The 13,548-nt window shown below is 44.6% G+C and overlaps 1 protein-coding gene across 7 annotated transcripts in view; it reads left to right on the forward strand.

Annotated features, from left to right (window-relative positions):
• ZFAND6 (zinc finger AN1-type containing 6) overlaps positions 1–13,548 on the forward strand; it is a 77,727-nt gene that overhangs the window by 48,239 nt on the left and 15,940 nt on the right. For all 7 annotated transcript variants that reach the window (XM_080980533.1, XM_080980537.1, XM_080980532.1 and 4 more), the window contains exons 2-4: positions 8,333–8,503; positions 11,017–11,128; positions 12,204–12,310. In XM_080980533.1, coding sequence (XP_080836659.1) covers positions 8,350–8,503; positions 11,017–11,128; positions 12,204–12,310 — 373 coding nt within the window. In that variant the 5' untranslated portion in view covers positions 8,333–8,349. The remainder of the gene's footprint in view (positions 1–8,332; positions 8,504–11,016; positions 11,129–12,203; positions 12,311–13,548) is intronic.

Consider the following 13,548-nt stretch of genomic DNA (forward strand, 5'->3'; position numbering starts at 1 on the left):
ACAGGAAATTTGTGCAACTGGAAAATCTCATTTAAAAAAACAAAAACCTGTTTCTTTGATGTGAAATCCAAAATCTATAGATTTTTTTTTCTCTTTTTGAAAGCGCTCTTTGCGAAACATCTGAGGCTTTGGTCTAAAAATAGGAAAACCTGCCATTTGCTGAGACAAATGTGGCAATGTCCCCTTTTTAAAGAAGAAAATGTTTTTTCATATCCTCTGGGCAGAAATGTTTTTTCGTTCTCTGCTGTTTACGTGCATAGTTTGAACAAGTAGAAAGCAGAAGTATCAGAGCAACTTCAGACAAAGTGCTCTACCTGGGGATAGAGAACTCTGATAAAACACATGCTCTGCGGGTAGGCAATTCCAGACCTGCTTCCTGACCTCTCCACACAAAGGCAGAAGAGCTGGGAAAGACATCTTTTGACCTGAGGCCATTGAAAGCTGCTGACAGTCAAAGATAGTACTAGGCTAGTGGATCAATGATCTGGCACAGGATAAGAGTGGGTTGTGTTGTGGAGTTTTGTTTCTTTTGCTGTAGAACTGAATTGGCTGAAATTAATTTTCAAGGGCATTGACTTGGATTGAGCCAGAAATTTACTCTTGAATGGCCAGTGCTGAAATCATAGAGTGGAAATTAAATATTAACCATGTTCCCTTTTGCTTCTGGATGCCCCAAACTGCATACCAACAAGCAGTCCAGAGGTTAAACCTCGCGATATATCCCAATACAATGATACATCTGGTTGTGAACAGGATCCATTCCGGAGCCCTGTTCACAACCTGAGCAGAACGCAACCCGTGTCTGCGCGTGTTGCGATTCACCGCTTCTGCGCATGCGCGTGATGTCATTTTGAGCACATGCGCGAGCAGCGAAACCCAGAAGTAACCCTTTCCGGTACTTCCGGGTCGCTGTGGGACGCAACCTGAAAACGCTCAACCTAAAGCAAACGCAACATGAGGTATTACTGTATATCACCGTGTCGGAAAGGTGGGAGGAAGAAGGCGGTTGCCCCCAGCCCTCGGCAGCCGGCCATGCAGACGATCGGCTCCATTGTGCGCAGTTCTGCCGCTTCATGGTGAGGGCGGGCTGCACAGCCCCAGGCAGAGTGCATCAGCAAGGGCACCTCATGGCAACGCAAACGCAAACACGTAGCCCTGGAGCGCCGCCAGCCTCCTTGGAGCTCTCATCTTGCAAGTGGTGGCTACCAGGAACTACCCTCTAGAATGTCACGCAAGGCACGGGAGGCAGCTCTGTTCTACCTGGGTGCATCATCACCTGGCACGAGGAGAAAGGGAGTGAGGAGGCGGCCGCTTGCAGGACCAGAGAAAGAAGGAAAGGCGCTGGCTGGCAGGCAGGCAAGCCCTACTTGAGTCTTGGGCTCCCGAGGCTGGCGGCTGGGCTGAGGGAGGAGTTGGCGATCATTGGGCAGCCTTGCATGGCACCTGGGAGCGAAGTGCGCAATGCTGGCTGTGCCCAGGGGGAGCGGGGATTCGCGACACATTGCCTGCCCCAAAACTCTGAAATCGCGATCTGAACTTTAGATCAGTTTTGGACGATGAATCGATACATGACTCCGCTCTACTCATAGCGCTAGAAGTCGGGGAGATCCAACAAAGATTCAGGACAGACAAATGAAAGTCATTATTCACACAGCTCTTGGTTTTAATTCTCTCCCACAAGCGGCAGTGATAGCCACCAGCCCAGATGGCTGGGTTATTTTAAAGGATTAGACAAAGTCATGGAGGAGAAGGCTCTCAGTAACTGCTACCCCTGGTGGTAATTTGCTTCTGAATACCATTTGCTGAAAACCGCAGAAGGAGAGGATCCTCTTGCACCTGGGTCCTGCTTGCAGCCTTCCCATAGGCATCGGGTTGGCCACTGTGAAAAAAGGATGCTGGACTGTATTGGCCAGGGGTCAGCAAACTTTTTCAGCAGGGGCCGGTCCACTGTCCCTCAGACCTTGTAGGGGGCCAGACTATATTTTGAAAAAAAATATGAACGGATTCCCCACAAATAACCCAGAGATGCACTTTAAATAAAAGCACACATTCTATTCATGTAAAAACACACTGATTCACGGACCGTCCACGGGCCAGATTGAGAAGACGATTGGGTGCATCCGGCCATCGGGCCTTAGTTTGCCTACCCATGGCATTGGCCATTGGCCTGATCCAGCAAGCTCTTCTTATGTTCTTAAGTGAGGCTTATTAGGGCAATATAAAAGAACCGAAACAGCTAGCCCTGCCCATATTTTATTCTTGGAGTTCGCTGAAAGATCAGCATATGAGAATTATTCCCCACTGTTGTTATATACTGCCCAGTCTGTAACACTAATCAGAATTATTCTCCAGTCAGAAGTTTTTTTAAACTTTTCCATGCTCATGAATGATTGTGGTCCGTTTTCTAAGAGATAATTTCTCATCTTCTCAAAGGAAGAAGCGTTGTCATTTGACGGCCATCTAAATAATTTTTTTGTTGGGCTGTTTCATTTAGTCTTTTCTGCCCTCACAGGCACGTTAAGACACTTTGGCGTAAAGTGGTACATTCAAAACAATTAAAAACCAGTCGATAGCTTCTTAATAAATCACTTTGCTTCTGGAATTGACACTTCTGTGAAACGCTCTCCTTTCAGTCCACGTTCAGAGAGCCTGAGCTTTGTTTACAGCTCCTTTTCTTAAGTCGATATTGAAATGGCGTGCTGTAAAATAAAAGCTGGTGTCACGGCACTTCTTTATAAATCCTGTTCAGAGTGGCATATTTCTGATAATTACTGTGATAGGACTTGAGGACCCGCGCAGTAGGATGCTGTGAAAGCTTTTTACTTAGGAAAGGGTGACTTTTCTCCTCCTCCCCACTTGCTGCTTGTCAGGAATGTTTCGTGTAAATGAAGTTTTTCCTGCTCTTTGCGTCTTCTTCTCCCTGAGATTAACCAGAGTTATTGGCGTGTTCCACTTTATAGCCCATTATAATCTTTGATCCTCAAGCCGGTGTTCCACTAATCCGTATCACAGCTGCACTCAGCCTTTCTTGTAAGTAGTAATTACTGTTTCCGTGTAACTAAGCTATTCACGCTGTACTATAGACTCGAGGGCCTGCTCTGAAGGTGAAACTTCCTAAAATTATTGATTGAATTTGTTTCCCATTCTTCCTCCCAAAGGAGTCCAAGGCAGCAAATGTATATACAGTTTTAAAACAAAACCAAAATGCTCTAAAAACACCTGAAAGCAGTTGCAATTAAAAACAGACTTCCGGCAAATGATTTCAAGATTTCCAGGAATCGTCGTCTTCAACCACCAAATGTCTATTTTTCAATTTTTTTTAATAAATTGCCCATCTCAGGGCGATAAAATCACAATATAAAAACACAGAATGTAAACAAGAATGTTTTCAAATTCCTCCTGAAAGTTAATAATGATGGAGACAGGCACACCTCACTAGGGAAGGCATTCCACAACCATGGGGCCACCAATGAAAAGGCCCTGTCGTGGGGCAGTTGGGAGGGACTGTGAGGATCATCTAGTCCAATCCCCTGCAATGCAGGAATCTTTCACACATAGTGGGGCTCAAACCAACAACCCTGAGACTGAGAGTCTCATGTTCTACCAACTGAGCTGTCCCAGGCCTCACCTGCTGATCATAGAGTCCATGACAGTTGGCATAGAAGAAGGTACTCTATTAGGTACTTGGGTCCCAAGCCATTTGTGGCTTTATATGCTAGGATTAACACGTTACATGTGGCCTGGCAAGACATTGGTTGAAGGCATTTCAAACGCTCTTGCAATCTGCCTCCCCAAGGGTGGTGCAAATAGAGCAAAGATGGAACTCTGGTTTCTCCTGTTAGGAGTTTAGACGAACACAACCCAAATACTATCAACTCTTCAGCTCTTCGCCTCCCGCTCTCTTCCTGGCCTATGTTCCTGCCTTGGATACCTGTTTCAATTTCATAAGTTTGTGTCCACGTAGTGTTGCATATTTGCATTTAGTAAATCTTGATTTGGAGGCGGTGGGGGTTGAAAATGATCTAACGTTTTGGTGGCCATACTTATAAATATTGTGTTCTATCCAACTAAGTCCTACTCGGAGAGGACACACTGAAATGAATGAACCTAAGTTAGTCATGTTCATTAACTTCAATATGAGCACGCTTCATTGGAGCCAAATCCTTTCTCATCAAAGCTTGGCACGTAAACATTGATTATCTTGCAGCCAACATGGTGCCCTCCAGAAGTTACTGGACTACAAATCCCACCATCCGTGACCATTGGCCGTACTGGCTGGGGCTGATGGGAGTTGGAGTGCCACAACATTATGCTGGCCCAGTGCTGTCCACCCTGGCTCAGGATATACCTGTTGACTTCTGCTCTTGCTTTCCTGTGACTTACAGTATTAGCAGACTGCCATTGGGTATTTCTTTCTGCAATTAGCACCTTTCTCTCCTAGCTGTGTTTGATGGGCACCCTTGTTTTCTTGATCAAAGTTATTTGAAAGTTGCAGTCTTTCTGAGCCAGTCTTGCTTAGGAGTTGATTGGGGCCATAGCGGCCACTGAAGACACCACACAGGTTGGGGTACGGCATGTGCCTGAATAGCTCAGTTGGTTAGAGCATGGTGCTGATAACGCCAAGGTTGCAGGTTTTATCCTGTATGGGACAGCTGCATATTCCTGCATTGACATGGGTTGGGTTAGATGGTTTTCAGAGTCCCTTCCAACTCTGATTTTATGATTTCTATGTTTACGCTGTAACAAACAGTTGGTTAAGCTGTGACTCAAGATCCTGATTCCTCCTCACTCACCCCAGTTGAAATTGGCTCTTTGTATAGGAGGATTAAAAGCCTGAGATTTGGGGGCTAATCCTACTAAATGCAGCTGTCTCTGATCCTATTAATTGGCTTCTGTAGGCTGGGAATGCTAACAGGTATGCAAGGTTTCGAGGCTGGAGTAGTAATATTAAATAACAACTCCTGGCTTTGCTTTCTTGCATCCTCATGCTCCACAGTCATCAGCAATTGTTCAGCTGTTGTTTCTTGGTAGTGTTAAGCTGAATGAGATCACTTGTGCCTTGGTAGGTTTATTGAATCACACACTCTCTCGCCTCTAACCCTGTTGGAGGTGATCATTCATTTCCCTCACCGCTTAAAACCCGCTTGATGCTCTTCCAGATGTTGTTGGACTACAACTTCCATCATCTGTTGGCTGGGGCTGATGGGAATTGTAGTCTTGAAACATCTGGAGGGCAGCGGAGAAAACAGCTCAAGACCATGTGATGTCTTCAAACCCTTCACTAGCTGCTGCCTTGCCCTCTAAATTTTTAAAGCTCATCACAGCCCAGCCCTCACAGCCCAATATTTATTCATCCACAGTCTGTGCTCTTCAGACTTGTCTACCTTTGTTGGACTAGATGGGCCTTTGGTTTAATCCAGTAGGGCGGTTCCTATGACGGGGTGGGTGATTGAGGAGAAGGCTATCAATGACTACAACTCATGACAGCTGAGATCATCTCCACTGTTGGAGACATTGAGTCTCTGAATGACAGTTGCGCAGGGTCACAGGTGGAGGGGGTGTCGTTGCATCAGGGTGGCCACTGTGTGAACTTGGATGCTGGACTAGAGGGACCTTTGACATGAATCCAGCAGGGCTCATCTTAGGTTCTTACCTTTCCCCTTGTTTCTCCATATGCCTCCTCATCTCTTTCAAAGTCTGTTCTTCCATAAAGCCTCGCCTTACCCAGAAGTCTTAATCACCACCTGAAACAAAAGCTGACATCTCCCAACCTCTCCAGCCACCACTAGCAGATCTAGACTGTACACTCTTTGGCACAGCACCCTGTTACTACTACTACAAAGCGGCCCTGTATGTCAAAGGGCTACATTAAAACTGGTATGAAGTTCTTTGTATTGTTAATAGAGCATTTTCCACCTGCATTGTTGATTTCAGGGCCAAACTAGGCTGCGTCTACATCTCTGTCCCACTTGTCCTCCGAGGAGCATAGAGGGGAGCATCCATGGCCCTTCCCCCAACCCCCATGGAAAAGCAATCTTTGAGGAGACAAATAGCAGGAAGAGAAAGGGTTAAACATCCTTCTCACCCCTCCCTCCACAGCTGCTTTTTGTCAGGGGTCAGGAAGGGAACCCAGTACATTTAACTGATAAACTTGCTGCATAATGTCCTGTTCTGCTCTCACTAAGGTGGTGAAACCTTGTTCTGTTTCTTGATCGGCTTTTAAGTTCATCTTAATTTTTTTTCCATTTTAAAAAAGTTCCCTCAAAACAGAAACCTTCTAACATCTGGGGTTTTTTTCCTGATTCTTGAGGAACTCAGGTTTATTTACATCTTCAATATTTTGAAAGCGTTGACAGTGTGCAGAATGCTTTTTCAAGAGTTCTTATCCTAGATGCTGTCTCCCGCCTTCATCCTCTAGCTACAAAATTGGGGAGCTGGCTCAGCTAGAGCTGGATCCGGTTTTTCTTGTTCTTCTTCAGAGGTTTACTCATCCTCCTATACTACTTCCTGTTTTTGTCTATTTGACAGTGTTGGTTTCCCCCCCCCTCCCCCAACCTTCCTACACTGCCACTCATGATTTTAATAAAATCACTCAAATCAAACTTTCGGATTTCAGGGAATTGTTTCTGCATGCACTGAGCTGCCATGGATTTTCCTCCTGGCACCTCTGTTCTGGTATATGTTCTAGTCCAAGCACAGGCCCCATTTGCTCCATATATTTAAATCAGTCTCTAACCACTTTAAATAGTCATGACTTCCCCCAAAGAACTCTGGGAACAGTAGTTTTGTTAATGGTGTTGGAGGTTGCTAGGAGACCCCTATTCCCCTTGCTTCACTACAATTCCCAGAGTTCCCTGGGAAGAGGACCTGAGTGTTAAACCACTCTGAGAATTGGAACCTGCAGCCCATTTGTTAACAGCTGTAATAATATTAATGACTCAAAATTGTAAAGTTTCATTACTCTCACTTCTCAGAAAGATTGGCTTAAAAGAGTTTGGGATTTGGCTATAACGTCGAAAAACAAATTATCTAAGTATAAGAATTCCAAGTGATATGGAAATAAATTAGGGAAAAACTGGTTGCCCCTCCTACAATTTTGTCAAGAAAATAATTACCTCCCGCAATGCAAATTCAAGAAGGCTTTGAGTTTTGTTTCGTTTTGGTCAATGGTAATTTTATGTTAAGGAATATTTCCTTGTAGAGTATTATTTCTGAAGTATTTTTCTCTGGAGCAGTTTTCCTTATAATTGTTAAGAATTGTCAAATGATTAGGTAAAAATGTAAAAATACAGATTCCAGCTACAAAAGCTGAGGCTACTGAGGAGGCCAGAGACCATCTTGGCTTTAAGTCCTGGAAGACCTGCCCCCTGCCTTGCTGGCTTTCCCCCTCCTGGCCTAGAAAGGCAGGGCCCTGACAGACTCCAACTGCAAAAGCCAAACAGACGCTTAAACTGCAGTATTATTTAGTGGGGTGCTGTTGGGTTTTTTGTTGTTGTTGCTGCTGCTGCTGTTGTTTTTTTGTTTGTTTTTGTTTGTATCTTTTCAGCTCTTATTTTGATTTATGTGGCAATTGTCCAGTTTTGTCAATTTTTATATTTATTGTTTATAGCTTTTGCAATTATGTATCCCCCCCGTAAGCTGCTTTGACCATGGTTTTAACTGTGGAAAGGGGGACATACAAATGCAGTGGTACCTCAGGTTACAGACGCTTCAGGTTACAGACTCTGCTAACCCAGAAATAGTACCTCGGGTTAAGAACTTTGCTTCAGGATGAGAACAGAAATTGTGCTGCTGCGGCAGCGGGAGGCCCCATTAGCTAAAGTGGTCTTCAGGTTAAGAACAGTTTCAGGTTAAGAACGGACCTCCAGAACGAATTGTACTTAACCCGAGGTACTACTGTAAAATGATTGTGATGATGATGAGAGGCACTACAGTGGCTAGCCCTGGTCAAAGAACAAGCTTTTAGCTACAGCTCATAGTTTGTCCAGAGTAGGATATGTCACAATATTGCAATTATACCATACTCTGCATTGCTATTGTAAGCCAGCTTGAATAAAAATGTCTTGCACCACCAGTGAAAGATGCATAGGCTGCAGCTTTGGCAAGTCTCCAGAGAAGAGAATTTCAATAAGAGGGGCAGGCCACTGACCACCTCTTTCTGCAAACCTCTTATGACTCGGTGTATAGATCCCGATGGTATACTTGAACTTAAAGGTCATGCTGGTCTCAGGTTGGTAGGGGCTTCATGATGTCTTTGTGGAATGTCTCGAATGCAAAAAACTTAAGGGCGGGTCTGAACTCGTTGACTAAGCTGACGGTCTTGTTTTCCCAGGTCACTAGAAAAAGAGTATGGCTCAAGAAACCAACCATAGCCAAGTGCCTATGCTTTGTTCTACTGGGTGCGGATTTTACGGAAACCCTCGTACGAATGGCATGTGTTCTGTATGCTATAAAGAACATCTTCAACGGCAGAATGGTAGTAATGGTAGAATTAGTCCACCAGGTGAGTTCAGATCTCCAAAATGTGTCGGGGTTGACTTATAGATGTACGAGCCCATGTGGCTGCGGTAGGGAACCTCCAGTTTGCTGGTCAGTTTGGTCCATAAAGCCATCTCGCCCCCCCCCACTCCCCCAAACCAATCAGCTGACGTCACTGGGTGACATCAGGTGAGGGGCAGGTTGTGGGGTTCACTCCTGCCAAGTGGTGCAGGTAACACAGGGGAACTTTAGCCACATGGTGGTGTTTCCATGTGCTCTGGCTTCCATCACAGTGTTCTGTTGCGCTGGAAGCTGTTTAGGCATGCTGGCAAAATAATAATAATAATATATTATTTATTATTTTGTATCCCACCCATCTGGCTGGGTTTCCCCAGTTACTCTGGGCAGCTCCCAACAGAATTAAAAGCACAATAAAATATTAAACATTAAAAACTTCCCTAAACAGGGCTGCTTTCAGATGTCTTTTTAAAGTCAGGTAGTTTATTGCCTTGACATCTGCTGGGAGGGCGTTCCACAGGGCAGGCGCCACTACCAAGAAGGCCCTCTGCCTGGTTCCCTGTCATGGCAAAATGATGGGGGTGGAGGCACTGTCTGTGGACAAACACCGGCTCCCTCAACCTGAAAGTCGCCTTTGACTGGACTTAATCGTCCAGGGGTCCTTTCAGGATACAAATGCAGGGGTCAGATAATTGACAGGTGGGTGATCCCTACCGACTTGTCACAGTTGGTCCACAGGGTGGCGGCAAGATAAAAATCTGGATTCCGCACTCCTGCAAAGATCTCATGACCTGTCCAAGACAGCTGGGATTTTCGCTTGGCCTGTGTATGTCGAATGGGCCATGCTAAGCAGACTGCCTTCCTTTGTCTTGCAGCAGGCAGTTGCTAATTGTAGAACGGGAGAGAGAAAGAGAGAAGGAAAAGAAGAACTGTGACTAATTGTGTGTGGCCTGTAGTATCACCAAACAGATTATGATTCAGCTTCAAACGGAACATTAGGCCTACGCAGTTTTAACAGGGGGTTTTTTTTTGTCAGTATAGTCTAAGGGTCATTCTTGCAGCTCGTATTTTACTTGTGGTAAAGTATTGCAAGCTTAGTCTGCCCGACACTGCCGTAAATAGCTGTAGAGCAGGAGCGGGGAGAAGTGTTCAGCCTGAGGGCCGCTTTCCCTTCTGTGCAGTCTTCCAGGGGCCACATGTCAGCAGTGGGCAGAGTCAGAGGCAAAAATGACCTGAGTGTGAATCTTACCTTTGTACAGCAGGCTCATAGGAACCAACTCCTAGGGGCCAAAGTCTCTTCAGCCCCTAAAAAAATATATTTGAGAGGGCCAGCCAGTCGTCCCCGCCCCCCAGTTGATGGTCATTGCCATTCAACTGGTGTGCATGCACTGCGTCTTGGCGATCGATTATGTGGGGCTTACCTGCCCCCCCCCAATATTTTATTCAAGTTGGCACCCCTAAGTAGCTAGTTTCTGCACCAGTCTCTCACTCTGTCCTCCATCCAGGCCAACTGCATTATTAGAGTATTAAGTGCACATTCCAGACTGGCAGGAAGGTTGCAAGGTGGGGCTGGTGAGAGAGGTCTTGAGGGCCAGGTACAGAGGTCTAAGGGGCCGCATTTGGCCTCTGGTTCCAAGGTTCCCCTTCCCTGCCATACTGAGGGACTGGTTTGTTTGTGAACCAAAACCAGCCAATGGAGGAAGGGATAGCTAAGTTGAGGAGAGAGGGAAAAACAGGTGATCTGGAAACAGCTGCTGCCACATTAAAACAGCAACACGCAACTTGCAGAACCTTCCATTACACTGTTGACCTTCCTGCCAAATAGCATGTTGCACATCATTTAAGATAGTGCAACTTTTCCAGGAAGCGATCATGAATACTTTCTTAACTTAGGCCACATCCACACCACCTATTTAAAGCTCTCTGATTCGTTAGTGCAAAGCCATGTCAGAATTACTTATAACAGCAACCCTAAAAGTGTGGCCTTATCTGCACTATTCACTTAAAGCAGTATCGTAAAGCCAATCATCCGTGAATTTGTCTGATCCTTTTTTAAAGCCATCCAAGTCATTGGCCATCACTGCAGTAAATTCCGTTGTTTAGCTATGTGTAGTGTGGATTGATTATCGTCCTCCGAAGAGGTATTCTTTGTGTTTTTAAAATATCAAATTTTATCTTATTTGAATTTTAAAAACAAACCAACCTGCACATTAAATTCAAAGGCACAATTGCCATCTCTTGTATTTGGGCATATATAATTGAATTGTAGTCCAACCCCTGTAATGCAGGAATATGCAGCTGTCCCATAGGGGGATCGAACCTGCAACATTGGCATTATCGGCACCATGCTCTAAGCAACTGAGGTGTGGTTAATAACTTAGGTGTAGATATCATTCTGTCCTGAAATCATCACAGCCCAAAGTCTCCCCCAGCCCTAAGATTGCAACATCTAGCCTATGGTGACCAGTTGTCTTCTAGCATGGCCAATTGCTGTCTTAACACAAGTGCCTCTTCTTTCAGCAACTTCTGTTAGTAGCCTAACTGAGTCTTTACCAGTTCAATGCACTGAAGGCAGCATCCAGGAAACTTCATCAACACTAGATTCTACACCTGTACCACCTATGCAGCCAAGGTAAATGTTGCCATCCTGTGTTTGTGTGTATCAAAGGTCTATGTGGAATTGTTACCATAATGTTAATTGCAGCATTTTCTATTTTGGGGACAGAATGGTAACTGCATGGATGAGAGCATTCTCCCTTTTTATGGATTGGGAGTGCTGCACTATAGCTGTCTGTGAGTTTTGTTAATGTATCTGGGGACAGAGCAGGAGCCCGTCTTTCTACACTGTTCCCTATAATAGCAAAACTCAGGTGCTGAGTGCTGATGGTTACTTAGACAGAACAGGAAAACGTGAGGGAGGCTTTGCCATACTCAGGTGTGCTTTGAGGTTTGTAAAAGTACCCAGATTTGCTGGAGTACTCCCCAAAGATGGCCCCATACAGATGTTGACTGGGGAAGATCTCAGCTTAAAACTTGTTGGTATGGGCAAATGCACAGCAAAATCTGCACCTCAAAGTATGACCTAAACACTTGTAAGGTAAGCATTTGCACTTTGAATTGGAAGCACGCCAGTGAATCAGCTTTGGTGCTGGCAGCTCTGGTCCCAGTGCCTGGCCCCAGTTTCTGAACAGTCTTTCAAAGACAGTTATATTATTTTCAGAGCTCTTTGCTAAATATACAAGATAAACACAGTGTAGGCTAGTCCGTGGGGGTAAATGTGACACTGCCCTCATCCATCCATCAGCTGACCATCTTCTTAAATTACAACCAGTCCAGTGGGTGGCAGCACTGTACAAATACTTTGCTTCTGATGATTTTATTCATTTTGTAATTTTGTTTCTGCCCTGCCTTTCCTTCGAGGAGCTTAAGGCGATGACCGTGGCTCCCTTTCCCTGTTTATCCTCACGCCAATCTTGTGAGGTAGGCTCAGCAGAGAGAGAGAGAGGGAGAGACGAACTGACTCCAGGTCACTGGAGCAGCAAGTATCATGGCCTGGTAGCATCTCGAACCCTGGTGTCTATAATATCAAGTTGCCTTTATAAGCAGTTGAAACAGTTGCCTTCTAAAAGCGAATATTTCATGTGCTAGTTATGGCAAAGACTGTACCACTTTCTAAAGAAATTCTCTCCCTGCCACCCCGCTTCTAGCCCTGTGTCAAGCCCATCATCACTCTTAGCAGAATCTGTAGCAACATGTGAAGTGGAAAGTACAGACATAGTGGACAAGGCAGGACCTGAAAGAGAAGATGTCCAAGGTTAGTATATGAACTAGTTGGGTACCTTCACTGTCTTTGTTTATGTTTTTTGGAACACGAAGAGAAAATATACATTGTTGTCCTACTTGATCTACTGCTGGTTATCAATAACTCTGCAATGCCAGTTGTCAAAAACTGCAGAGGCCAGAACTGAAAAGAAGAGACTTGAATTGTACACCTTGATTGCAGGCATGCACAGATTTGTTTTGTGGCATTTCCCAGTGAGCTTGCTGACAATTGCATCTCCTTAAGAGTGGAGAGAATCTTTAAGCACTTAATAATTTGTCACAGAAGGTATAAGGCAACATGAATGTGCCAGGATTTCTCACCTTCCCCACCCCTCCAAAAAAATTACTACTGTTTAAGCATTTGGAAAGAGGTAAATAAAACAGTTGGGTGAGCAGCTCTGCAAGACCAGAAATTTAATCTTACTGGTTTTGGACTCCAGTAAATCCCATCTTTTATCTACCAGCCCCTTTTGATTCCAAAGCTTGAGTGTGTTTGTTTATCTAGCTATATTCAGTCATATATTGAATATCCAGATTAATGCCATGGACATGAATGTTTCAGCCATCCAGTTTATTTCAAGAGAATCCAAACTTTGCTTACCTCGCTTAATTTGAATCCACCCTGTGGCTTTGCAAAGAAATCACCTATACATGTAAAGCTGAATTTCACTGCAACAACCCTAACAGACTTTAAAGTTTCTTGTCAGTTGTGTGGCAAGTAATACAATTATGCAAAAGTACCTGTGTTAGTCTTTTGCTGAAAGAGAGTCCTGGGACTTATTATGACATGAGCTTATGCAGAAAAAAACAAAATAAATCTTGCCACGATAGATTTTTTAAAATCAGCATGGTAACACAGAACTCCTTTGCATGTGTGTGGGGTTTTTTAATTGACATTCAGGGAGATTCCCCTTTAAAATTGCTATATGTATTGTTCATGGGACAATGTTGACAGATGTTGGGGCATCCTTGTGCCCTTTGGGCACAGATAACAGTGGAGAGTCTGGGCCCCCAAAACCTGCCTTTGAGCATTCCAGATGTGCTTCTAAAAACAGATTGTGCTCAATTTCATCTTTTAGGGTTTGTTTGTTTTTTTGCAGTGACTCTAAACCATGTCATTAATACAGTTAACAATGTGATCCTTCCTACTCAGAAGTGAGTCTCACTGTGTTCAGGGAGACTTGCCCCCACGTGAAGCATGCCTAAGATTATTTGAGTATTCCTGAAATT

This window comes from Podarcis pityusensis (assembly GCF_964106645.2).
Source record: "Podarcis pityusensis genome assembly, chromosome: 14".
Lineage (NCBI taxonomy): Eukaryota > Metazoa > Chordata > Lepidosauria > Squamata > Lacertidae > Podarcis > Podarcis pityusensis.